The 27959-nt window shown below is 52.2% G+C and overlaps 1 protein-coding gene across 1 annotated transcript; it reads left to right on the top strand.

Annotated features, from left to right (window-relative positions):
• The first annotated feature begins 2654 nt into the window (after positions 1-2654).
• On the top strand, positions 2655-27772 carry TMEM72 (transmembrane protein 72). The gene is made up of 5 exons (XM_040624133.1): positions 2655-2724; positions 20225-20291; positions 24176-24247; positions 25779-25918; positions 27294-27772. Exons 1-5 carry the CDS (start codon positions 2655-2657, stop codon positions 27770-27772), a joined length of 828 nt encoding a protein of 275 aa, XP_040480067.1.
• The last annotated feature ends 187 nt before the right edge of the window (positions 27773-27959 follow it).

Here is a 27959-nt window from a genome sequence, read left to right on the forward strand (position 1 = left end):
CCTCATTCCTAAAACAAAGGCACTAAGAAGGGGAGGCTATAATCAGGACTGAGCTAAATAGACCTCGTCAACCCAGGCCTGGAAGGACTCTATGTCTTCTGTGCAGGCAGGTGTCAGATACCCAGGAAAACCAGCTGCTGTGAGCAAGGAGGAAGCAAGGCATGCCGCGGGGCTGGCCAGACTTTCCCAAGTTGCTCAGAGAGAACAGGCTTCCACAGGGCTGCAGCCCCCGGCCCCCAGCAACAACATCTGTGCAGTCTGCATCTGCCGCAGAGACCCAGGTACCAGCGTGTGGGGGAGGGGACGCACGGATGTGCAGCTGCGAAGACCTGTGGAAAACTGGGAAACTGGAGCTAATAAACACAGTCCACTATTAAACAGTCAGCTGACCCGAGAAATAAATGTGTCAAACCACACAGTTCTAAACTTGATCTTAAAGATCCATGAACACAGAGATTCAAACTCATTCAAAGGGGGGAGATGAAAAAAAATGATAGCCTTTATGGAATATTATGAAATCTTGATCAAATTAATCAATCACATCAGAATAACTTTATTTTTTTTCATCATAATAAGCCTTTAATTCCCATCCTCGGTTTCCCCCATCGCCCCATCCACTTCCATCTGGTAACCAGCAATTTGTTCTCTATGGTTAAGAGTCTGTTTTTTGGGTTGTGTCTCTCTCTTTTTTCTTTTGCTCGTTTGTTTTGTTTCTTAAATTCCACGTATGAGCAAGATCACATGGTACTTGTCTTTCTTTGACTGACTTACTTCACTCAGCATAATACTCTCTAGCTCCATCCACGCTGCTGCAAACGGCAAGATGTCCTTCTTTTTTATGGCTGAGTAATACTCCACCGTGTGTGCGCACCACATCTTCTTTACCCATTCATCAGTTGATGGACACCTGGGCTGCGTCTATAGGTTGACTATTGTAAATAATGCTTCTATAAACATAGGGGGGCGTGTATCCCTTTGAATTAGTGTCTTTGTATTTTGGGACTAAATAACGGGTAGTGTGCTTTCTGGATGACAGGGTAGTTCTATTTTTACCTTTTTCAAAAAACCTCCATATTGTTTTCCAATGTGGCTGCCCCGGTTTGCATTCCCACCAATCATGCATCCTGACCAGATCCTCACCAACACCTGTTGTTTCTTGTGTTTTTGATTTTAGCTATTCTGACAGATGTGGGGTGATATCTTCTTGTGGTTTTGATTTGCATTTCCCTGATGATGAATGATAGCATCTTTTCATGTGTCTGCTGGCCGTCTGGATGTCTTCTTTGGAGAAATAGCTGTTCATGTCTTCTGTCCATTTTTTATTTGGATTATCTGTTTTTGGGGTGTTGAGTGGTATCAGTTCTTTATATATTTTAGATACTAGACCTTTCTCAGACATAGCATCTGCAAATATCTTCTCCCATTCAGTAGGTTATCTTTTAGTTTTGTTGATTATTTCCTTCACTGGAAACTTAGAATTTTAATAGAGAAAAATATCTATTCGTTATATGAGGGTGTATGATCCCCACAAAGCAATAAGCAAAACAGACTATGCCTGAGTTTTTCGTCACTATTAGAATTTGGTTTGGGTGGGGTTTGTTGTTGTTGTTTTTACCTAATTTGGTTGTTTTGCTGTCTATCCCATTTGAGCACAGGGGTAAAAGATTTCAGAAAAATGCCTGGGAGAAACCCTAGAACTTGATATCATTCAATTCCTTGCATCAATGAGTAAATTGAGAATTAGTAAAAGCCCACGATTGTCAACTTTCAGAGGCTGGGCTTCTGGGAACGGCTCTCAGGACATACTTTGAGAACCACCAGTCCAGCCAAATCCTCCCATTTATTTTCTGCAAAAGTTAGTACGGCTCACAAATGTCTTTGGGTTTCCCCAAGGTCACCCAGTTAATTATTGACATAGGAAGTCCACTCCCAAAGAGTCATAGTGATTTCCCACATCGCATGTCAGGGAAGCACGTCAGGGATAAAGGAGGGTCCACGTGTGGTGTCGGCCTGAGCTACAGGTATGTCTGGTCGAGTCCAAATACACCACAGACTACAAAGCTTTCCACCTGTATGCAGAAGAATAGAAGCTTGGAACTCATGTCACAAGCTGCTTCTGCTAGTAACTTCAAGACACATCTTTCTCTCCCACACACGGACCTGTCACCTCTAGGCACCGATGTCCTAGACCCAGTGGGCCTGAGGTGAAGGTGTGACTTCCTCAGGGCTGACCAGGAAGGGAGGGCCTGGGCTGGCTCTTCGGCTCTCTCCTCCCGCCCAGAAATGGTTAATTGCCAGCTCCAGGCTGCCTCCAGCCCAGCCCTAATTGGCCTGATCTCAAGCGGCTGGCCAAGCTGGAGCTCAGCAGCTCCGGGCCAGGCTGGAGCAGCACGGAGCGGCAGGGGCATTCTTCCAAGGTAATGATTAAGCTAAGCGTCTGGCAAGGGCACAGGCAGCAGAGCCGGGAAGGTGAGCCCTATTCACACCTCAGCCAGGCTGTGGTGGCCAAGACTGGTTTGGAAGGCAGGGCCCCAGGGCACGGGGGCCCAGAGCCGACAGCCACAGCCTCCCCCTGCACACGGGCATCCAGGAGCATCTCAGGCCGGAGCCTCTGCTGCCTACCCTACTGGGACCCTGCCCTCAACCCTGGCACCATGAAGCTGCAAATGTTCTGGACTGGTCTGGAATACACCTGCCGGCTCCTGGGCATCACCACTGCGGCAGGTAAGACCCCGCCTCCCAGCTGCGGTCCCCTATGCCCTGGGCACGGCAGACAAGGCTGCTCAAGGGGTGGGAGCCAGCCGGCTGGGGACAGATGGACACATCCGGCCACATCTGCCCTCACTTTTCTTCCCAATGCCTCCAGAAACACTGCTCTGCAGGGCAGCGGCAGGTGCAGTGGGCTGAGCCTGGGTGAGGGGGCCTGGTGCTGAATGTGCACCTGGCGAGCCACCACCCATGTGACCTTGGGAGCCCTCAGCGTCCTCATCTGGCAAATGAGTAGAGAGGGTCTGCCTTTCCTCCTTGAGGGCTATTGTGAGGTGGAGGTGAGAGCTGACGCTGAAGGCATGAAAGACCCGGCAAATGTGAGAATCGGGTGCCTCGCTGTGTAGTTATGAAGATGGGCAACAGAGCCCATCATGTGGTACTCAAACCACAGCTCCATCTCATGGAAAGGGAATTCCCTGTCCCAAGGGACAGGCCGAGCTCTAGCACTGGATGTGGAGATCCTGGGCTTCCCTTGGCCACTCTAACCCCATTAACAGAGAGTCCTGTAGCAACCCAGGCCCCCTCTCTGTGGTCTGACTATAGGAACACACCGTGGGTCTGGGGTCGAAACGGTTCCCTATGCTGGACTCCTCACCCTCACCCAGCCTGATCACAGGGCAGCTCGACTCTCAGAGCAGAGCCAGAGCAGCCACGATCCTGAGTTCTGCCTGCTCCCCTCCCCAATGCAGACTCCCAACTTGTAGACCCCCAGGTCCCCCGCATGGTCAGAGTCTGTGTGCAGGAAGTGAGAAGGCAGGATTCTGAGCTCTCAGCTCTAGGCTCCACTGTCCCTTGGGAACAAGGAAGAGACACACATCGATCGCCAAGTCCTTCCTTGCCACTGGACAAAATCCAGTATGAGTCTTGGCAAATAGGAAGTGTCCCCCAGCTCAGACTTCAGCCATGCTTCTTCCAGCCCCTGCCCTGTCATTTGCTGATATGTGACCTTGGGAGAGCCACCCAGCCCCTCTAGGATAGCACTTTCCGATCAGGACCTGCTAGCCTGGTATTTTGGAGGGTCAAGGATGCACGAACTGAGCAGAGCTCAGTGGAACTGAGGGCATGCACCTCTTGGGGGAAACCCGCATGACCCGGTTCAGAGCTTGGTGGGGAGGCTGGCCGGCAGGCTCTTCTAGAGTCTAGGTCCTCAGCACAGGAAGTTAACTGTTGAAGAAGGTCTAATGATACTCCTCCTGTTGCAAGATGGAGCACTTGAGCCCAAATAGGGACAGCGACCTTGCCCAAGGTCACACTGCAGATCAGAGGGACAGGCGGTCCGGAGCCCAGGTGCCTCAACTCTTAAAAAGACCAGGACTCTGACCAAGGAACTCCCTGCTTCCCAGAGTAGGAAACTCTACCCAGTGGACACCAGGAAGGGTCTGAAATTGCTCTGCTGAGGGCCCCGAGTAAACGGGCTGGTGGGGGAGCCCATTCCAGCCTCCGCCGGAACCAACTTGTCACCTACATGTAAGGGAATGACTGTGAAGGCATACAGCTTCCCACGCTGGGGAGAGGACGGTAAACCTAAATAGGGTTCCTGTGTCTGGGGTTCAAGTCCTGGTTCACCCCTGTTGATCTTGAGCCCACCCTGCTCTCCTCTAAGCCTTGGTTTCCAGATCGGTAAGATGTACCCTTCCCAGCTGTCAGATAACTTGGTGATGGTTCCCCCTGCTGCATCCTGCCCAGAGCTGAGGCCTGCCTCCTGTCAGGAAGCCGGTTTCAGATATATCTATTTTTCTAATAGCCTACCAAGAGACAGTTTAAATGTCTGATTTATCTCAGCCAGTGGAAGGGTCTGCATCCATACACGCGTGCGCACACACACACACACACACTGTTCCTCTTAACCACAACTCTTATCTCTGTGCGGAGGGCCGCTGTTAATGCGGAAGATGGGCCTTCCACTTGGTTTTGATATAGGATCCAGGCTAAAAATAGGCCATGAGATGCCTTTTAATGGCCAGGCTTTCCAATAATCTTGTTGGAGCTTTCTAGAGTGCTGGGAGCAAGTGGGAAGCTAGAGAGAGGGGCTTTGGTGCTCTTGGGCAAATCTCAAGTTTCTTCCAGCGTCACTAAACTCCTGGCCTATTTCCAGTGTTTAGGATTTGCAAATTCCTTATTCCCTAAGCCTCTTGTTGTTGAAATCTCTGTTGAGAAGTCCAGGCCCCATTTACAGTAGCACTGCTACTAGAAAGGAAATAAGACTTGAGACAAGGGCTGTCACTTTGCAGAAAGCCCAGGAGACCTAAAGTAGCCCCCGGTCCTTCTATGAGAAGAAATGTAGGTCCTCCAGAAGCTAGGAAAAGCATGTGGCCCAAGGCTGCTCAGAATGTCACCTGCAGAGACCAGGCAGCTGCCAGTCCAGCAGCCTCTTCCCTGGATCCCGTTCTCTGTAGATGGGATCTGGGGCTTCTAGAGATTCCAAGGGTGCCAGACCCCAGGAGGCCCCACCAGAATGGCAAGGCCCAGTGGTGGTGGCCTGGCTGGCTAAGTTCATCTCGTCTTCTCCTCCCAGCCACTCAGAATAAAGCTTCATCAGGATGTCCAGGGGTCCCATGGGCCATTGCTGCCCCACCCCATGCCCAGCCCCACACCACCAGTGGGCACTGACCAAGCATTGCCACTGCCAAACAGGGGAAGGCAGGCCACAAGCAGACAGCACCCAGCTGAAATGTTTCTAAAATTAGAAAATTCTCTCCTATGAGACTTTTCTTAATGACTTTGAGCCACTTATAAGGTTTCCAGGTCATCACAGAGCTTCTCCCCAACATGTATCTTACAGTTGGCTAGCTTCACTCATTTGCATTACCTCCCTGGCTTGGAAGGCTGTGTGTGTGTGTGTGTGTGTGTGTGTGTGTGTGTGTGTGTGTGTGTGAAATTATCAGGTGATTCTTATAGGCATGGAAAGTACCAGCTGAAATTGTGTGTGTGTGTGTGTGTGTGTGCGCGCGCGCACGCGTGTGTACGTGTGTGACCACTGGTGTCTCTCCTGCTGAGATGTGGCTCCAGGCGTCACCCAAAGAAGCAAACCCAACTGAGGAACTGCACGCAGACTGTGAGTGCTCCACACCTCCCCATACAGATGCCAGGCATCCACTTGTCCAACCCTCAAAGCAGGTTCTCACTCTGTCCACAGAAAGGCAGGGCCATGACATCCTGAGAGACTCAGGCCCCAGAGGATGCTCGGCCCCGTGATTTATTGTCATTACAAACCAACCATCAGGAAAGGGAAGCTGGGAAGTGCGTTTTACCGAGATGGGAGCACAGAGGGGCAGGGTGCCCCTTCTCTGTCCCACAGGACCGGTCCCCATCCCTGCTCTTGGAGAGCAGGATTGGCTTCCCTTTGACCTTCTGCAATCCTCTTAATCCCTGAGGGAGAATCTCCATGTGCTTCCTCACCACTCCGCAGCCCCGGCCCCACGTCTGTGGGGAAGAGAATGGAAAGAGCCCACCGTGTCAGCCCTTTGTGGAGACCCCCGCAGCTTTCCTCAGAACAAGGAGGCTCAAATCGGGGCTTCTCACTGCCAGCGCTTGAGGGCTTTCTTCACTCTTCCAGCTCTACCCTGGGGTCATAGCTGATAATAAACATTGCTTGAGGATTTACCGTGAACCAAGCTCTGTGCTACATGTTTTAAATGTGGTATTTCCTTTCACCCTCATAACTAGCCTTTGAAGCATCATCATGCCCATCGTCACCCCCAGTGTACGTGGGGGGGGACTGAAGCTTGGAGACACACCTTGCTCAGGGTCCCACAACCAGGAAGCAAAGAGGCAAATTCTAACTGATGAGGGTCTATTCCTGAGACCTTTCTCTTAATCAGTGTGTCCTCCACCTAAATCAGGCTAAAAGACACGTCTTTCTATGGCTCGGCAACCCCAAGATGCAGGATACAAAACACACAGAGGGTACGAGAGAGGCTTGTCTGAGGCCGTACCATACACGGCTCAGGCAGGCGGGGTCATGGTGAAGGTGGGCACAGTTACACCGAAGCACAGTAAGCATGACCGAACACTTCCTAAATCTAAAGACTCCGACATTTGATCCAGTTGCTCATTTGCTCTCTCTGAATAATTGCCGTGCAGACTTTCACTGGCACTACCATAACCATCCAGCCAAATCCACTCCTGGACCTCATCAGAGGACAGACAGATCTGCTCACATTTCCAGAGGGAACTATCACAGCAGGACCTTCCATCTATGAGTCCAGAGATGCATAACTGACAGCAACAGTAAGATAAAGTCATGGCCTCGCTAAAGCCCCACCAGTGTCTATGAGGGCCAAATGCTGATCTCAGGCCTATTTCACCAATGAGGAGACTGAAGCTCAGAATGTTCAAGGAGCTTGGTGCGGGTCGCACAGCCAGGAGACAGCAGGTCTGGTATTGGCGGTCCGGTCTGCCCACTCCCAGGGCAGTGATGCGGTGGCACATCCGGGGGCTGTCAGCACACTGCTCCAAAGAGAAGGGCACCACACAGCCAACAAGGAAATGGGCTGGCACCGAGACAAGGCCATTTTGAATGAGCCCCGCTTGTCAGGCTAATGTGCTCTTTCTCACAAATCAACGATTTTAGATCAACCTGGAATCACTTAGGCGTTTTGTTTTGTTCCAGGTTTTTGACCCATTAACCTCTTCTCTACATAAAGGACAGAGCCACATTCCCAACAGCCCCATTCTTTGCCAACACTCAGTTCAAAATGGAGATTTGGCTTATTAATATAGCCTAAGACAAAAGAAGCATTTAAACCCAGATGTTCTCATTATTTTTTAAAGAGTACAGCAAATGCATAGTTTGACCTTACCCCATCAAAGCCTTCAGAAATAAAAATAAAAATAAAAAACTAATGCTTCTAAGACAGCCATCTTGGGCTCTCCAGGCTAGTTTCCATCCTTCTTAAATGTGGATCCCCGTGGCCATCTCCTGCCATCTAAGGAAGCTTCATGCACTTCAACATGTCCACAAGCGGATTTATTACCTAAGCAAGACCACATTGTTTTCAGATCTTCCAAATGGATGTTGAATGTTTTTCTTTTCTGATCTGATTGTCCTGATGAGTAAATGAAATATCCCTGTTTCTGTTCCACTCTTCTACCACTGAAAGATCATATGATTTGGTTCAAACATTTTTTCTTTACTTCCTTATGCCCGTGTCTTCCTTAGATTTAGAACAAAGAATCTGTAACTCCATTTAGGTCTCATTTATTCAGCAAACATTTGCTGAGTTCCCACTTTGTACAATGTAGGCACATAGATTAGGATACTGTGGCCCCTACCCTTAAGAATCACATGGTCTGACTAAGGAAACAAGCCAAAAATACACATCCTAGCATGAAGCACTGCAGTGTGGAGTTTGAGGGGTGAATTTGTGTCCTTCTCTACTAATTACTAGGTGTGTGACCTTAGGCATGTTACCTAACCACTTTAAACATCAGTTTTTTCACCTGTGAAATGGGGATAATGAGCGTATCTACCTTCTGGGGTTGTGAGCATTGAACGAAACAGTGACTAAAGCAGCAAACTGCCTGGCACGTAGATTCTCAGTCAGTGCTGGTGAATTTTTAGAGGAATGTGGAGAGCCCAGGGACCGCATAGCATGAGTGATGGGCTCTTCCTGAAGGATGGAAAAAGAAGGAAGACCAGAGGAAAGGAACCAGGCAATCTATGACCCTTGAAGCTGCAAAGTGAGGAAAGAGTTAGAACATGAAGTCTTTTCCTGAGTAACATTTTCCTTCACATTTTGAGGTTGGGTCATTAGGATCAGCCCACAGGATTTGGTTATTTCTATACTACATGCAGTGACCAAATCAGAAGGAAGATGGTAGCCTCATTTTTTGTTTGTTGTTTGTTTGTTTTTATGGGCTGACAATTCTCTTAAAATTGTCCTTAGTTCTGAACAACCATCTGAAGAGGGCTATTATCAAAAAGGATTGTCCTTAAATACAAGTGGCAGATGCTGAGGAGAGAGAGACTTCCGTGGGCTCCCCCTGAACCTTCCTAAATTACAGAGGCCAGGAGAAGGTCCGATGAAGAAGCATGGCTTATATGGCATGGATGGACAGTGTCTGGAGGTATGGTCATTATTTCTGGCACCAGGAAAGCTGTCGTGTGGCAGGGTGGGCAGATGCATTCTTTTTTGAACGTGAGAAAGAATAAGAGGAAAATACCTTGGGCAAATACTTCGACTTGAAATCAAGACTTAGAAGAAATTTCCCCTGTAGTTCCTTACAAGAAAGATGCTACTCTGTGGTAGAGGCAATATCTTCAATAGTCTTAGTGAACCCTGCAGGGCTGTGTAAATGATATCATCACCAAGTAGCATATTGGCATACCATCTAGGCTACACGACCCTTCCTGAAGTCTGAAAAGGAAGGGATACTTTTCAACTCATTCTGTAGAACTAACGTTGCTCTAATACCAAGACCAGATAAAAGCATCATAAGGAAATTACAGACATATATCCCTCAAAACCCAGATGTACAAGTCCGAATAATGTTTTAGCAAATCAAAAAAATAAACGTCAAGGGGATAGTATATCCTAAACAAGGGAAACAGTAAGGTTGCTCTAATATTTGAAAATCAATTAATGTGATTGACCACGTTAACAAACTACAAAAGAAAACCTTATGTTCTTATGAAAATGGGTACAGAGAAGGCATTTGACAAAATTCAACATCGTTTCATGACAAAAACTATCATCAAACTGGAAAGAGAAGAAAATTTTCTCAGCTTATAAAAAACATTTACCAAAAAACCCTACAGCTACTTACAAGTAAAAGATCAAATGTCCTTCTCCTAAATTAGTAACAAGACAAGGGTGTCCACTCTCACCATTTCTAGCCAACGTTGTATTAAAGATTCTAACCAGTACAATAAGGCAAGAGAAAAAAATAAAATGCATACAGATCAGCAAGGAAGAAGAAAAACCTGCTATTCACAGATGACATGGTCATCTATGGAAAATCTGATGGAAGCTACCAGAAAAGCTACTAGAACTAATAAAGGGTTTAGTAAGTTGCAGAAGACAAAATCCATATACAACACCAATCATATTTCTACATACCAGCCACAAAAAACTACAAAATGAGACAGTTTAAGTGTAATTTATAAAAGCATCAAAAATATGAAGTACTTGGGGATAAACCTGACCCCAAAAGTGTAAATAAAAACCTGTAAACTGGAAACTAAAAAAAAAAAAAAAAAAAAAAAAAAAAAAAAAAAAAAATGCTGAGACATAGTCAAAAGGCCTAAATAAATGGAGAAATACATCCTTCTCATGAGTCAGAAGCCTCAACATTGTTCAGACGTCAATTCTTCCCAAAACTGCTGTATGGTCTAAATGCAATCCCAGTCAAAATCCCAACAGAGTTTTTTCTAACACTTGAAGGCTGTTGCCAAAATTGACATGGAAAAGCAAAGATCCTAATACAACCAAAACAATTTTATAATCAAAGATCAAGGACATTAACACTACCTGATTTTACACCTATTATAAGCCACAGAAATTAAGACAAATTGACACAGTGAAAGACAAATAGATTAATGGAACAGAATAGAGTGCAGAAATAGACCTACACACACATAAACAACGGACTTTTGAAAAAAGTACAGAGACGATTTGGTGTAGAAAGAATAACTCTTTCAACAAAAGGTACTGAACAATATCCATTTGCCAAAAAATGAATGTCCATTTATACCTTGTACCACACACAAAAAAGACTAAAACGGATTATAGACCTAAATGTGAAACCTAAAACCACAAAACTTTTATTTTTTTTTCCTAAAGATTTTATTTATTTATTTGAGAGAGAGAGAGACAGAGAAAGAAAGCGACACGGAGTGGGAGGAAGAGCAGAGGGAGAGGGACAAGGAGATTCTGTGCAGAGCCTGGAGCCCAACACGGGGCTCAATCCCACGACCCTGAGATCATGACCCGAGCCTACATCAAGAGTCGGACACTTAACGGACTGAGCCACCCAGGCGCGCTCCTAAAACTACAAACAGGTTTATCCTGTTATCTAAAAGTAATGATAACTTGTGTAATGAGTTAGGCAGATAGTTCTTATTTACAATATCAAAAGTTCAATCCATAAAAGAACAAATGGATAAATTGCATGCCATCAAAATTAAAAACTTCACTTTTTGAAATACGATGTGAAGGGAATGAGAAATCAAGTTAACAAAGAGATATGATGGCAAATAAGCCCGTGACAAGGTGTTCCACTTCATCAGTCATCCAGGAAATGCGAATCAAAAGTAAAACGAAATTCTACTACATATAGTTAGAATGGCTTAAAATAAAGAGACCCCGCACACCGAGTGCTGCGTGTTGGCGAGGAGGGGGAACTCTCAGACCCACTGATGCTGATGTAAAATGGTGCACTCGCTTTGGGAATGATTTGGCAGTTTCTTAAAACATTAATCACATGCCTACCATATGATCCAACCATTCCTCTCCCAGCTCTTTGTACCCAAGAGGAAAGAAAACAAATGTCCACACAAAAATTGTACGTGAATGTGCATAGCATCTTTATTTGTAATAGCCAGAAGCTAGAGAAAACCCACATGCCCCTCAACAGATGAGTTATAAACTAACCAAGGCCTATCCAGACTTCTTAGCAATAGAAAGGCCTAACTACGGATACATGCTACCCCGTGGACAAATGTCAAAATAATTATAGTGAGTGAAAGTCAACAGCCAAAAATGAGTACCTACCATATGATTCCACTTTTATAAACTTCTAGAAGATTCAGACTAATCTCTAGTGACCGAAAGCAGATCAGTGGTTGTCTGGGGGTGGACAGAAGGGGAGGAAGCTGATGTTACACAGGAAGCACGGGCCATTCTGCTTCCTGTGTTCCTCCTGTCCTGGCGGGTTGGCTCAGGTAGATGTGCATGATAACGGCAGAGGCAGGAGACAGCAGGCCCGGTTCACGAACCCATTTCGTATCTCCGCTTGCGTGAGGCCTGGTAACATCCTCTTGCCCAAAGCAAGTCACATTGCTGAGCTCAGGTTCATGGGCGGGGGCGGGGGGGGAACAGACTTCACTTTAGTGTGGAGGACTGCAAAGTCATGTAACAACCAGTGTGGACACAGACAGGAGCATTATTGCTATCTACCACCAGGCCTTCTAGAAGGCCAAACAAAGTAGACCTCCTAGCTGGTCAACTTTGGTCTATAACTCCTGTTTAGAGAATCAAGTTTAGAGAATCCAAACTGGTGCACTCTCTTGCCTTCAGGAAACTCTCCCCACACAGGCTTGGGAGAGATGTGAGGCGTACTGAGTGCCACGCTATACTCTAAAATCTCTTCTACTTGAATATCTAGAATTTTCCACTGTAAAATCTTGGTCCTTTCTCACAGTGTCTCTGAAACCTGGCTCCTATGTATCCACTGAACTCCTCTCAACAGATAGGTAAACCTCCCTGCCAGGCTTAGACTCTGCCACAGCTTCTCCTGAGTTAAGAAACCTACAGCTACTACCTTCTTTTCTCAATGGGTTCTTAGCAACTGCCTCCAACATCTTCATGTTCTTAGAAATGGTGCAAATCTAGCTTTTACCTCTACAATCAGCCATGACGGTTTCGGCACGTAAACCATCCCCAGCCATTGTCATCAGCTGGACCATCCTTACCTGACATGTCCTTACAGACCTTAAGACCAGTAGGAGACACACCAGACTTGAAGATGAAGAGGAACAGTAATTATAACAGGGTGAGCTATGAGGCTGCCCTCAGCAATGATGAACATGACATTCTCATCCTTCCTCCCGGGCATCCAGAGCCAAGAGCACTGTCTGGCATGGAAAACCAGGTAATGTGACCTTTAGTGACCTCTGTGGCCCCCAGGGCACTGCACTGAATGTAAGACAGATATCAAAACTCAACCCAGCTATGGAGTCAGAACAGACAACCTACAGCCAACCTTGAGGTCAGTCCTGGGACAAAAGCAGCCCAAGGCCAGAGGCTGCCAGGATAGCCCCTCAGCAGTCAGCACCACGGACAGGCCACATCCTCGTGAGCACACTGGCCCTAAGCCCTTGGCCTCCCCAGCAGGTGCACAGAGGACATGACGCAAGAGTTGCTGAAGTGCATGGGGCTTTGGACTACTAAACCCCGGCCAGGCCTGCAGAAGGGACCTAAGACAGGAAAATCAATGAACAGCCATCGGTGTATTGAGAAGAGCTCTTTAGCCACCATAAAGATGTGTATTAATGGAAGGAAAGGATGAGAATAAAGCCTCTCTTCCCCCTTGAGAGCACTTGCCTCTCTCAGGCAGGAACAACTCTCCTCTCCTGATAATTCTATTAGCCACCATCTACATTTGCACAACACTCTATCATTTACTAAGACTGAATGTTCACGACCATTTATGCATGCTTTTATTATCTGCATTTTCCGGAAGAGGAAGCAGAGGAGAGAGTGATGATTTGCTGGAGGAGTCAGGACCCAGCTTCCCTGATGCAGCCCCGTGCTCTCCCTGCCACAGCGCGGCACCCTCACTGCTCCCCCCTGCACTCTGATACCAGAGCTTCGGGATGCCCGGGAGAAGGCAGTGCGCCGTGGGTTCTCGGTCCCACACGTCTGATCCCTGCTAATCTGAACGAGAACAAAACACTCCGGAAAGCTACACAAAGAAAGCCCAGGCCCCTGGGAGAAGAAAATGCTGGGCCTCGGCCCAGACACAAGGGGCAGCGACTGGAGGGAAGGGGACAAGGGGAGGAGGCCAGGCTTGTCCATAAATGCTTGTGGAGGACGAGTGGGCTCTAACTGGTGCCAAGGAAGCAGCCCCCGGGGGGTGTGCAGGAGGGGTAAGACAGAAGGGTGGGGCGGACAGCACTGGGCTGGGTTCCTACTGTGGTTCTGTTCGGCTGGGTCGAGGAGTCACAGGACCCCAGGGGACAGATAACAGGGCCAGACGGAAGCAGTCAATGGGCAGCTTAATGGTGGTATAAAGGTGGTTACGTTGAGCTCTGCCGGGCACCCCTCCCACCTGCACCACAAAGTCCAACACATCTAGGAATCTAGGCTGTTCTCGCGGGCAATTTCCTTCTTACGGAGAGTAGATTATAATGAAGCCCTGATTCTGGGAACATGTCTGACTTTTGTTTCCACCGTCAAACTGTCAGCTCCTATCTTCATGCCCAGCTCTGCGAAAAGGCCTCAGGGTCATTTGTTGGAGAGAATTGTTGATACGGGTTGCCCAGGTCACACGGAACTAGAGCCCTGTGAAAGCGGATGTCAGAGCTGCCAGCCAGGCTACCTGGTCAGGAGGAAGGAGGCCAAGAGTACAGGCCAGATCCCACAAGTAGCTTAGAGGCTCCCAAACCCTGGGCCACGAACACCGCCAGAGGCCAGGGCTGGAGGCACTCATTCTTGTGATCACAAGGGAGCCAGTGATGCCCCCTCCGTGGCCCTGGGAGTGAACGCCTCCTTACGTGGAGGTTGAGCGCCTCTTTAAATTTGGGGTGTGCCTCCCTAAATTTACGATAAGCACCTTCTTGAACTTAGAGTAAGCGCCTCTTTAAATATTATGCCCAGGTGCCCTGCTCACCTGTCCCTCGTCCTGGCTCTGCCGGATGCCATAACGTCTCTGTGTCTTACAGACAGCCCTGCCTAACTCTGGAAACGGGGCCGAGTTCCTAGGTCCCCAATTCCACAAAGCCAGGACTGTACCCATTCTCATCCATGGGGTCGACAGGAGGCCTCTGAGACAGCAGGCAGTCTACCCATGCAGTCCTGGGGAGACGGACACGCAGGACACAGGATGACCGAACCTCTTCTCACATACCAGGCCCGTTTCTCACCTACCGCTCCTTCTTCCACTTCAAGGCCGCACCTCATGCTTGTTTCCTGGCTTCTGAAATACCCCAGTTCTGGAAACTAGCCCCCTGAAAAAACATTTAGGAAAATTCAGACCCTCACTCAAAGCATCTTGGAGTCCTGTATCTACGTCACGTGGAACTCTGGTCCTTCCCAAGCCAGCTTGTCCCCAGCACAGGTCAGTGAGAACAGCAGGCTGAGAGCTTCCACGGCAATGACCGCGGCGGCTGTCTGGGGTGAGTACTGGATTCGGTTCACAAATTTCTCCTGCGGTAGGGAGTCTCAAGTTTTGCTTTCCTTACTTTTCCGCTGGGAATCTTTGTGACATGACTCTGTGGAAGGAAGCTGCTTTATGAGGCAGAGCCTCACTGATCCTGCATGAAATCCCAAGATATCATACCACCAACAGGATTCTACAGCCCAAAAGCAGTCCCCAGACACCACCCCACTCCTGGGGGACTGCGTCTCCCAGGCTGTGCCTGAATTTGAGCAGGGGGAGAGGTGCTGCAGGACCTAAGAGCCCGCAAGCTGGCTTTCTGACAACCAAGCTGGGGACCAGTGAGAAGGGCCAGAGGCCCAAGGGGCCTTGGGGGCAGGCTCCCTGCTGAGAGTCAATATACAGACCAGACCAGACACGGGGACTCGGGCCCAAAAATCCCAGGTAGTTAAGAGAATAGGATAAGCTGCTTTTCCAATTATCTGTGGCCGCATAATAAAACCACTGCAAACCTTAGTGACTTCAGGCTACATCAATTTTATTATGATTGAAATGTTGTGGCTCAGGAGCTCAGGCAGAGAACAGTGGAGACGCTCATCTCAGCGGCATGAGGGCTGGGAGCTCAGGTGGGGTGGCTGCAAAGGCTCGTCTAGGGCCAAACGTCTGGAGCTTTGCTTCTGACTGCTGGTTTAGCTCATTGATTCTTCTCCACTTCGTACGTGCTGGGGCTGGGATGTCGTCTAGAAACTTCCTCACTGAACACGTCTATGCCTGGTGGAGAGGGCTGAGCCAGCGGGGGATGGCTGTGCATCTCTCTCTCTCTCTTTTTCTCTCTTTTTCTCTAGCATTCTCTACATGGCTCACTAGGGCTTCCTCGCACATGGTGGTCAGGAGCCTCAGACTTCTTACGTGGGGGGTGGCTGCCCCCAGAACAAGCATTGGAAGAGGGCTGGGCGGAAGCTCTTTGCGAATCAGCAGTGTAAGTCTATATCATTCTACGGGGCAAGCAAGTCGCTAAGTCCAGCCCATGTTCAAGGGGAGGGGAATTAGACTCCACCTCTTGATGAGAGGAGTTGCAAAGATTTTGTGGGTGGCTTCCATCTAATGCATCCTATTGTAACAAAGAAACCCCAAATTGCATTGCTATAATTAGGGGTGTCTCCCTCACCTAACAGTGTTAAGTACATGGGGGTCGATTCCCATTTTCTGCCAGAGAGCCCAGCAAGTGGTTTACCAGGTCTGGTCTCTGGGAGTGGGGCTGCCCCAGGGATCAGCAGGAATATCCTCACGAGGAGACCATTCCTGGCTCCCTTTCCTTAGTCATTGCAACTGGTGTGACGTTCAGAAGCCCAGGAGGCCTTTGGGGAGATAAGGGCTAGGGAGGAGAGTAAGTTCTTGCAGAAGCAGGTCTAATGCCCAGGGTACTTGTCTGCACCCAAACTGTGGGAACAGGGCTTTCCCCCAGCACCACAGGGCACAGCTTTCTCAGTGGACTTGGCTCCCTTGGAGGGGTAGAAGGAAGTTGCAAGGTGCAAAAAGACTTGAGGGTGTGGGCCCAGGAAGCCACACTGTCACTGCCCCAGGGCAGAACCTATGACCTTACCCGGTTTCAGGAACTGTACAGAGAAGCCCACAGAACCACGGCCACAGCAGCTCCGGACTCTCATTCATGCTGCTCCGTGCTCCTGGCCCCACGGGGCCTTCCCTCTCAGCAGGGCTGTCCTCAGCTCCCAGACGGAATGGAGCCTGCCCTCGGCCGGGTCGCAGGGTGCTGGGGCCTTTTCCCACCCTCCACAGCTCTTCATTTCCTGGGTCCACGACCATCGGCCTGGCGCACCAGATGTGCCATAAACGAGGGCGCAGGCTGACCGCTGGGGACTTTGGACCCTGGCTTACCAGAACAACTCTGGGGTTGCTGGGTGGAACTGCCCTGGGCACGGAGATTCGGCTGTGGCTACTTCTGACATGCAGAAGAGAACTCTGCTCAGGTGGCAGGCCCCTCGCCAGAGGCCTCGGGCGGGTGGTCACCACACCCCCGCAGCTTAGGCACCAGGCCGGTCCCTGAGGCAGTGAGGTGGTCGTTTCCTGACTCCTTCTGTGGCAGACGTTACAAAAACCCATTCACAGCTGGGCTTGGGGGACACAGTGGTCCACTGCCCATGGCAACAAGGGTCTCATCCATGTGACACCCCCCATACACATGAGCCCCCCAGTAAATGTCCTCCCCACCATCATCATTCCCACCAGAGTCCTTCTTCTGCTTCTTGGAGCCCCTGGGAATCAGCCCTGCTTCTGGCTGCCCTCTGCCCTTTCCCGCCAGCACGCTGTGGGCACAGGGCTGCACCCCAGGAGCCTTGCTGGGATGTTTCCATAAATAACATGGGGTTGATGATTCCCACCTTGAGGGATGCGTGCAGGGGGTTTGGGGGGGGGGCTAGTGCAGTGTGTGGCACGTGCTGGGACTTCCTCGAGAGGCCGCTGGGCTGGCACACCCGGGGGCTTCCAAACCCCGACGCCTTCTGGTCCCACGCTTCCGCCTTGCACTACCCTGAAAAAAACAAAAACCAGGCCTCAATGACAAGACAGGCCGTTCTCTGTGCCTGGGGAGCCTACCTGTGTGCCCCCCCCCGGGCAGAACCAGCCCTGTTGTCCTGAGCTCCTGTGCCTACAGCAGCCTTGTATTAAGCAGGTGAACACGGTCGCCCGGGCACACCCTCAGAAGCCAGGACCAGCAGTGGCTACCAGTGTGCTGGGAGAGGGGGCGGCCTGGGGCACCCAGAGCGTGGCCCTGCCCCTCGGTCACCACCTCCTGTCTGCCGCTTCATCTCAGCCAAGTATCACCAAAGCCTCTCACCTGTAGCCCCGAGGTCAGGTCGCTTTCTGAACGGCAATCTGAACTCGTGGCTCAGTCTCCCCAACACTCGAGGCCCCCCTGGCCATGCTGCGGGGGCTGGTATTTAAAGAGCCACCCTCCCGCCTCTGCCCGAGGACTGCTCATTGCCCCCTTCCGTGCAAAGCACTTACCCGTGGTTGCCAAGGTCAGAACACACAAAAAGGGGTTCCAACTCACCTCTCTCTCTTCTCTGCTGTTTCATCGATTTGTTTTTTTAACTGCAAACCAGGGCTGCCACTATGGCATTCCTAGAATGCCCCTTTGACTATAGACCTTTTGTTCCCATCAAAAGGCACCGGAATAACTCTCCACACGCCAAACAAATCAGGGAAAAGGGCTGAGTTCCCAAGACCCTTTCCTGCCACCTGCTGGTCACTCACTGCAAGGCCAGGCAAATCTCCAAAGATTGCCCAGGGAAGGGGAGCAAGGGACTGAGTACCTGTGAGGTGCTTGGCCTCAGTCAGCTAATTAAATCCTTCTAACCATTATGTGCAAGAGGGATAAGGTGGAATCTGAGGCTCAGAAAGACTGAGGGACTCAGCTATTAACTAGCAGATGTGAGACTGAAATGCTGGAATGACCCAGGTTGGTAGGTTGGTTTTGCCTACACGCTCTGTGCCTCAGTTTCCCTTCTGTAAAATGAGGATAACAGAATACTTTCACTTAGGACTGTCGTGATGATTTAAAAAGTTAATAAATGCTAAATGCCAAGAACAGGACAGGATACACATTGAAAACTAAATAGATGGCATTTGCCTGCAGTGCACACGCACACCGCACACAGGTACACATCACACGCACACAAACGCACACACACGCCCACACACTGATAGACAGCGGGAACCAGGAAACTGTCTGCCACCTGGAGCCAGAGTCTCAAGTTCGGTCTGCAGGTCCTTTACTCTCTGACGTGTCCTTGGAAGAACTACACAAGGTGACTGCCTGAGCCTGGCTTTCCTCCTGGTAAAGTAGGAAGGACAGATCTCCCTGTGTCTCGGGCTGCTAGAGGACAGGGACCAGGACAAGCGTGACCATTGCGTAGAAAGCATTAGTGCTCCGTAGCTTATGCCGACGCTCTGGAAGGGTGTGTGGCTGCCCAACGCTCCCAGCCCCTCGCCTGGTACAAGCCAGGGACCATCTAGAACCTGGAGAAGGCAGAGGCAGTGTCCTCCACGGCTCTAGACCAAGCCCAGGGGAGTGCTGGAACCCTCCCTCACCAAGCATACTTAGGCACCTCGCTTCCCTTCCTAGATTGAAGCGCTCCGTGCCCTTCTCCCTGAAGTACTTCCACAATCCAGTCCCCCAGACGTGAGGGGGAGGCGCTGGTGGCCCAGTGCTTCTCAGGAGGCAGCATTTCCACAGTGGACAAAGGGCTCCGGACACCGGGGAGGGAAGTTTACCCAGGGTCTCTGCCAGGGAGGAGAGGAGTCGTCAGACCCAGGGAGGCAGTCTCCCAGACAGCACAGACGAAGAGCCACACACAGGCAGCCAACTACGACAGCCTAACCCTGCCAACTTTGATTTTCTGGGAGGGAGACAAGGTGAAGCCACACTTTGGCCCATACCAGGGTGTGTCATCTGAGCCCAGAGAGAAATGTAGGATGCACGCAGTGTAATCAGTTAGGACCAGAAAGAATTCTGGTGAGTGGGCCATGTGGCCCTGGAGGAAGGTTTCAGGACACCTCAGTGCTGTCTATGGATGTTTCCATCCGTGAGCGGATGGGGTCTGAGCCACAGCTCATTGAGCGAAGCAGGGAGAGCAAGGGAATCCCTGTGAGGAGACAGCCCGGAGCCAGCAAGTCTGGAAAGCTGGGTCCAAGACAACGTTCAGCCTGGACAAAGGGAAGGTCAGGCTCTTGAGCACAAACACCAACTGCCAAGAAGCGGTGAGAGGAGGAACGAGGCTGATCAGCTTCTTGTGCCGGAGCAAACCCTCAGGGGCTTAACCAGCACTGGGTCCAAAGCAAGGAGCCAGGAGGGTGTGATACAGCCACCAAACCAGCAAGTGAACACGCGGTCACAGAAACAGCTAGAACAGTGATCTGGGCAAGGGAACAGGGGTTGGGGAGGTCCCGCCCACAGCCAAGCACTGAACCCAGACACACGGCACATACGGCTATGGCCTGCAGGACAGTGAGGCCCCTTGAGGCCATGACACGTGGAGGACAGCTGTGGAGCAGAGGGGCTGGTGGCCTGTGAGCATCCGCTGTCTCTGGGGGCATGAGGCGTGGTGGCACGACCAATGTGGGCAGAGAAGGGAAGGCATCTGTGCTCTGGGGGCTGGCATTAAAGACCTCTGGGGTTCTGCCTGAAACCCTTCTGGTTTCCAGAGACCGATCCAGAAGGCTCCCTGCTTGCTTGTATTTTCCCAGCCAGCAATCCCCGTGCCACGTGGAGAAGAGCCTACCCTGGCTCTCAGTCCCGGGGGGAGAAGGCTCACTCTGCAGCCAGGGAACCACCCACAGGGCCACCATGTGGTTGGAGCACCCGGGCCCAATCTCCCCTCTCCTCTTCCCCTCTTAGTGTTGATCGGCGTGGGCACTGAGACCTTCCTCCAGGGGCAGTTCAAAAGCCTGGCTTTCTATTTGCTGTGAGTATGTGTGCATGTGCCCTTCCCTGCCTGCCTGCTCTGCTCTGAGTCTGTCGACTAACACAGCGCAGCCCCCACCCCTTCCCCCTAACTCCATCTCATCCCACAGGTGGACGAAGTAGAGGGGGCTTCTAGGATATTCTCTGGTTTGAGCAGGGTTTTGGTCAGATCACCCCATAAATCAAACAACTATCCTTCCAGCCATCCACCTGCACACCCATCCTCCCAGCCATCCATCCATCCATCCATCCATCCATCCATCCATCCATCCATCCACTCAGCCAGCCAGCCAGCCACCAACTATCCAGCCAGCCATCTACCCACCCATCCATCTTTTCAATCATCTCTTTGTTCAGCAAACATGAACTGAGCTTGTTTTAGAGAGAGCAGAATCAGCTCCAAAGACTATATATTTGAGCCTTCTGCATGCCAAGCACAGAAAAACGTTTTATTTAGGTTGTGTCCTTTAGCTCTGACAGCACCGGAGAAGGGCATACTGTCCTAATTTTTCAGAGTAGAAGATTCAGAGGGAGTAAGCAGCCCAGCCCGTGTCAACAAACACGGGCAGCAGGGCCCAGACTCAGGCCCGGGTCTGTTTAGTTCCCTAGCCTCTGCCCTCTCTTGCCTGCCAGCCACCTCCACAGATGCCTGCCGGCAGGAAGGACGTCACTGTGCAGTGGTGGCCTGAAGAGGGAGGACGGCCTGGGGTCCCCGCCAGCTCTGACCAAGCGGCTTCTCAGCAGCCCCATCCTGAGGGATGAGGTACCCCTGTGCTTTGGCCTGTGGGGATCACCAGGCTGCCTCCTCCCCGTCCACGTCCACCCTCCTCCCTGCCTCACTGCTCAGGGCAGCTCTTCAATTTGCTACATAAATCACACCCACCGTCTCCCAACCATCTTTAGCCTATTTCCACTGTGCCACGAAATTAGCCACCTAGAAACGGAGGGCCGTTCCAGAAGCTTCAGCCACTGCCACTGCCTCCAGGCCATACTCCTCTGCCATCTCCTGGTCTCCGTTTCATTTCTTGTCACTCAATTTACACCTCTGGAGCTTCGGACTCTTTCTCACACTCACCTACATCACCTCACCTCCGAGCTCTTGCTCACCCCGTTGAGCCCCCCAGGGTGACTTACCCGACCCCCTAAGCTCGACGTTCCCAAAGCCCGATATTCCTTCCTGGCATTCTGCCCTGGGAAGCCTGCCCTGAGCCCGGAGCCCCGCTGCCTGCAAGTGACTTCTCTTCACTCCAACTCCCTGCATGTCTTACTGAGCCTGTCCCTGGCCACCGCACACTGTGTCCCCGGAATCCAGAAGCCAGCCTGGCCTTCCTCCTCTCCCCCTCTCTCTCTGCCTAGATTATCCACAAACGTCACTTCAAGTAAGAGTCCAACTGTAACAGGTCAGCTCCATAGCCAGTTAATGCAAACTGCATTCTGCCCAGAGCCCTGCCCCTTCCTGCCTGCTCTGTGCCTGTCCCTAGGAGACACCATGCCCCTCTGGTCACTCTGTGGCCCAGTTCTAGAAGATATTATTTCCAGCCTCAGGTCCCCCCGCCCCTCGCTGTGAGCTAGTTTGTGTTCTCCACCGAGCTCTGCTCCACAGCCCCAGGGGATGGGAGCCACTGCCCGCTGGCCCATCCCCCCTGCACTCACCCCCACTCACTCCTCAGGGACCATGGCAACACCCCACCCCCCTTCTCCTCCCCTCTGCCGCCCTCCCTGCACACAGGCAGTCTCCCCTACAGATCTCAGACTCCTGCCTCTGTGTACCCTCACACTCAGAGCCTTGGTCGATGGTAGCACACCCCTGTGACACTGTCACTCCCTCCCCTGGGTCCCTGGGACCTGGCACTGGCCGAGGCCCAGAGCAGGCTCCCGTAGGCACTGAGCTATCATTGGCTTTCTCCTTGTTCTGCTCCACTTCTCTGCACACCAGCTTCCTCTCGCATCTTTCTCCTTCCTTCCCGTGAGGCCCCTCACTGCCTTCCTCACACTCACCCACAAACAGCAGCCACACCATTGGCTGAAGGGTCTGCGTGGCTGGTGTGGCACCCCGGGGAAGAGGCCTTGGTTTGTGGGATCCTGCTACCACGGCAGGGCTCTCGGCGTGGATTCGCTGCCCCGCCTGAGTGACCAGACCTTCCTGACCTCAAGAAACACAGCCTCTATGGCAGCAGACAGGACACCTGGCCAGTCACTCTGCTGCCCAAGCCTCAGTTTCCTCCTTGTCCCCCATCCCGAGATGTAGAAAAAGCCAATGACGCTTGTTTTACAAAGCACACGCGCTGGGGTGCTTGCTAGGAGCACAGGCTCTGGAGTCTGAGGGCTGCGCTCAAATCTTGCCCTCGCTACTGGTCTGCTGTGCCCCGATGCTCTTAGCCGTAGGCTGAGGGTTATTACAGTGCTTCAATTATAAAATTGTTAGAAGGGCTAAACGAATTGATATCGGTAAAGCCCTTAGAACACGCTTGGCACATGGCCCGTTATATAAATGTTGGTTATTCAATTTAAAAGCTGAGGAGTAGGGGCTAGGGAGATACTGGGAGACAGGGAGAGTAGGAGAAAGTAGGGCTTAAGTACTAAATGCTCATGGAGAGAGACAGAAAAATGATAATAACTAACAATATAACAATATTTATATAGTGAACACTCTGTGCCACGTTTGAAGGGCTTTACAAATATCAGCTCATTCAGTCCGTATAACAATTTTATTGTTGAAGCACTGTCATTACTGTCAGTTTACAGACAAGGGCGCGGAAGCACAGAAAGGTCCAGCCCCTTGCCTCTAGGCACACAGCCGTTCAGTAGTGGGGGCAAGACCCAGGTCCCTGAGGAAACTGTGGCCCCAAGCCACCTTCCCCTGGGAGGTAGCACTTCCTTTCACTCATTCATTCACTCCAGGGATGTCCATGGGGCACTTCACAATCAGCTATTCCCAGAGTGGGCCTGGGCTGCGGGGAAGAATTAGGGAGGGAACTGACAAAGGGAATCTACAGAGTGGTAGCCCAGGTCACACAGTAAAACAGGGAGAAGCAAGAGGTCCCAAGACAGACAAAAGGAGGAAAGAGGAGTCCTTCCAAGAGGGGCTAGCTTGGGCAAAGGCCCTGTGGCACCTGGTAGTTTCCTGTGTAGTCAGAGGACTATGAATGTTCATGTAAGGCTTTAAAGGCATGCTAAGAAATTTCAATTTTATAGGCCGGTAAGACCCTCCAATAAAACACGTAAGTTCCATTCCCGAAGATTCTGATATGTGAAGTCTGAGGCTGGCTCAGGAATCTATGATTTCACATATTTCCCAGAAGATTCTGGTTGCAAGTTCCCTGGACCACACTTGGAACGTGAGGAGCTTTTGAAGCAATCTGGACTGGGAAGACTACGGTGGCAGAAGGAGCCCTAAGGGCAGCCCGTGGGGACAGAGTGGAGGAGCAGGAGAGGGAGAGGGGAGGGCAGGAGGCAGTGCCCAAACTCAGACTGTTTGGACAGTGGCAAAAGGGAGAAGGAAAGGAGTCTGGAAGAGATCCAGCCTTTAGGTTCACACCGCCGGCAGTGGCTGTTATGCTAGTGTGACGAGTAGCTAGAAGGATGTGACTGTCAGTGGTCACACAGGGACCGGGGTCAAGGCAGCCTCCCCTGCTGGCCTATACTCCATCACCCATCTCTGGGCCCCGGCTCGCACCCCTCCACTGAGGCCCACCCAGCATAGCCCTGGCCTGGACGCAGCTCCCGGCAGATGCTGGCTGGGTGGCAGCATCAGGCCAGGAAACTCCTGGTCAGTCTGCTGGCTGGAGATGGCCAGGAGCCCCAGATGCTGTGAGAAAGCAGGCTCTGGGAGAGCGAAGGGCCGATCCGATGGCACCAGACCTCCCTTCCCTGTCTCCACCACAGGTTTGTAGGTGCTGTCCTCTCCGTGTGTGAAGGGGCCTACTTTGTGGCTCAGCTGCTGGCCATCTGCTTCCGGTAAGTAGCCTCCAGAGCAGCCCTTCTACCACCTCGTGGCCCCAGACACCCCCAGATCCCTCCACCCGTGAGGCCACAGCCCAGGTGACATGAAGTACTGCGGATAGCTTCCCCCCCACCGTGCAGCCAGCCCCTGCCCAGACATGGGCTCAGTCCTGCAGGCCCAATGATCCCCTTTCTCTGCTCCCAACCGGGGGAGTGAGTGAAGCATATGCACAGGGCCCGTTTCCACCCAGAAGCCCCAGCAGAGTCCATCCCCACCTCCAAGAACAGCCCGTAGCAGCACCCGCCATCCAAGGCACCCATGGAGAGGCGAGGACCCTGCGGAAGGCCAGATGGTCGTGGAGTAAGCCGAGCTAGATTTGAGAACTGGCTCTTCTTCCTGCTAGGACCCAGGCACAAGTCAGGGGCTGCAAGGATCTTGGGAAGCCACGGAGGCTCATACTTGCTGTCCGGCAGTGCACCGTTCACAGAAGCTGTCATCAGTGTGGCCAAGGGCTGTCCCTGGAACACAGCTCTCAGAACCTCAACAGTTGCGTCTCTAGGTAGTCAGAGAACGAGCCAGGCCTCAAATCCAGCTGTTCCGGGGCCTTGCAAGGCCATCAGCTGCCTCCCAAGGTCACCAGCCCTGAGGCAACAGGCTTCCTCCTTTCTGATGAGTGGCACTGCCAAGGGATTTTTGCAACTTCTCTGGGACAGGGGAGGAAGGAGCCCTGAATCCAAAGGGGCATTTCACCCGGCTCTGGACTCCCTCCTCTCCCAGCCAGGGTCCGCCACAAAACAGTGTCCACCAGAGGGCACCAATGAGCCATGGCTATGGTGTGCGGAAGGAGGGCTGTGCTCCGGACCAGCATCATCCTCTAGCCCCCGCCACTGTCCCAAACTAGCCTGCACAGACCTGCTCCAGACCAACGCAGAGGATGAAGGAGATGAACCTAAAGGCAAGCCCTTTCCTCCTTTGAAACCCAGAGGCAACACCGCTGAGGAAACCCGCTCGGCATCAGGCCTCCGCCAGGCCCCTGTGGGGTCCCCACGAGCCGGTTTAAAAAGAAGCCCGTCTGGACTGCTAACATCTCATGCCTAGGCCGGGCTCTGTGAGCAAGGTGGCGCTGGATTCCGGCCTGTTCACTCAGGTGGCCTTCAGCTTGCACAGTGCACAGTCTACACAGCTGTCCCAGCTGTTTCCTTCTCCACTCCCCTAGGGACCTCCCAACAGGCTCCTGAGTCTCCTATTCTCCTTCCCCCAACTTTGCTGAATCCTGGTGTCATTCAGCTCCCATCACCCTTGACAGAGAGACAGGGCCAGGCCGCCTTTCAGAAAAACTGAGGGCCCTCTAGAAAGATTCAGGCAAGACCCCTAACTGTGGAACCCATAATGAGGAGTCCAGCCCCTGGGGAGAGTTTAGCCAGAGGCCACTAAGTAGAAATGGGCACAGCAGGACCCGATCCCAGACTCCAATAGCTTTCCATGTTCTGGGGCTTTTCTGGGTTGTTTCCTGTTTCCTGCTAATCCTGGACTTCCTCCTGGCAGATGTCGACAACAGTCCCTGGCCTACAGAGCAAGGGAGAAAGCCCGCTGGTTGGGCTGCTTCCAGAAGTTCCTGGCCTACATGCTGCTGTCTGTGGCCTGCTTTCTCCACCCTGTCCTGGTCTGGCATGTGACCATCCCAGGTAGGAGCTCCAGGAGTCAGTGGAGGCAGGGAGCCCCCACCACAGGTGGGCTCTGAGCAGGAAGGGCTGAATCCCCCTCTCGCAGGCCTCGGTGACACTGGCTCCAGGGCCCCCACTGGCCCCATGGACTTCTCTGGCCTAGATCATGGGGACAAGGAAGAGTCAGGCATCTGTCATGCTGATCAAGTGGCAGGAATGTCCCGTCATGTAGGTCTAGTGGCTGCACACAGAGACTTTCCTCCAATGCCTACGTGTGGTCTGAGCCTTCAGAGGGTGTGAGATGGTCACTTCTCCATCCAAACCCTTCCATGTCTCCCCTGTGCCTACCCATTCAGGTCCAAACTCCTCAGCCTGGTTTGGAAGGCATGCCATGGTGGGACCCCTGGCAGACCCTCAAAGCCTCCTCATCTTCCCCTCCAACTCGCAGACTGTGCTAGTCGGCAGGAAGCCAGGACTCAGAGCTCCCACCCCTCGGTTTTGCCCATGACCTCTTCTGCTAGAACCCTCCTCTTCCCCGCTCCCTAGCTGTGTCCCTCCTCATGAGCCGCCGAAAATGCCAAAAGCAGACCGCGCAGGGAGACAAAGTGGAAAGGCAGAGCCTCCTCTTCCTTCCGGTGGTTTCTTTAAATGTGCCTGTCGTAGCATCTCAGGGCCACTCCGTATGGCCCTTGGTGCACTCGGGAGGATTCAGCATTGCCGAGGCCAGAGTGAGCCACAGCCTCCCACTCCTTGGAGAGCGAGAGACGCCCAGAGGCTTCCTCTGGATAGAGTGTGTCTCCTGGCAGGAGACCCAGAGCAGCAGTCTCAGCCTGAGACAGAGGGACCTCTGGCCTGGAGACTGGGGGGGGGGGGTGCACCCAAGAGGGGGACCCATGCTAGGCCAACCCCACCCAGTAGGATTTACACTTTCCTCCATGTTTACTGGGGAGGCTGCGGAAGGAGCATCTACCCACTTCTGGGAAGGGAAGGAAGCCCAGTTCAGCAGTTGGAGCCCAGTATCCAAAACAGGGTGCAGGTCCACTGCAGCTATGGCAGGTGCCCCCCAGCACGCGGTCCTAACAGGGCGGCCAAGCATGGTGATGAGAGGCCAGGCAGACGGACCAGGGTCGGCTGTCAATAGGCAGGGGGACTCAGGCCCAGGGTCGTCGTGTTGCCAAGCAGGGTGAGACCCAGCATAGCACTGGCCCCACTGACATCCCTCAGCCACACACCAGGCTTGTCCCCTGAATCTGAAGTGGGTGTGTGATTCGATGTGCCGGCTGGAGCCCAGAGGGCCTGAGCGTGCCACAGTTGCCCTTTGGAAGAGCGGGCTCAGACAGCCTCTGGCTCTTCCCCAGCACATGCCCAGCATCCTGACCTCCCGCATCCCTTCCAGGCTCCATGCTCATCATCACTGCCCTGGCCTACTTCCTGCTGAGCAAGCGGAAGAAGAGCAAAGCCGAGCCCGAGGTGCCGGCTCCCCCAGAGCAGTACACGGACCCCTCCAGCAGTGCCGTGAGCACCACCGGCTCCGGGGACACCGAGCAAACCTACACCTTCCACGGGGCCTTCAAGGAGGGCACTGGCTCCCTCTTCATCCACATGAAAAGCATCCTGAAGGGGACCAAGAAGCCCAGTGCCCCCCAGGGCCCAGACACCCTGACGGGGCTGACTCTTGAGCCAGCCGACTCGCTGGTCAAGAAGAAGCAGGTGCACTTTGAAGACAGTATGGTCAGAATCATCCCGTCTCTCACCGAAGACGCGGATGACAGGGACAGCGAGCCAGAGGAGACCACCTCTGACACCACCCCCATCATCCCTCCCCCACCAGCCCCTATCTTCCTGTCTGCTCTCACAGACACCCACCTATTCTGATGCCTTGTTCCAGCCTGGGGGACACTCAGAAAAGGGTCTGCAGAGATTGACGGCCCTGCCTGGAGTTTCCTGATATCTGAGGCCACTCCAGGGAGCGTGGGGGCTTCGCGGGCTAGGGCTTCAAGGGGTGACCAGACATCCCCATGGTAGCTAGGCTGCTGGGCCATCGAGATCCTGCAGAGGCCTT

This window comes from Ursus maritimus, unplaced genomic scaffold, assembly GCF_017311325.1.
Source record: "Ursus maritimus isolate PB19 unplaced genomic scaffold, ASM1731132v1 scaffold_7, whole genome shotgun sequence".
Taxonomy (NCBI): Eukaryota; Metazoa; Chordata; class Mammalia; order Carnivora; family Ursidae; genus Ursus; species Ursus maritimus.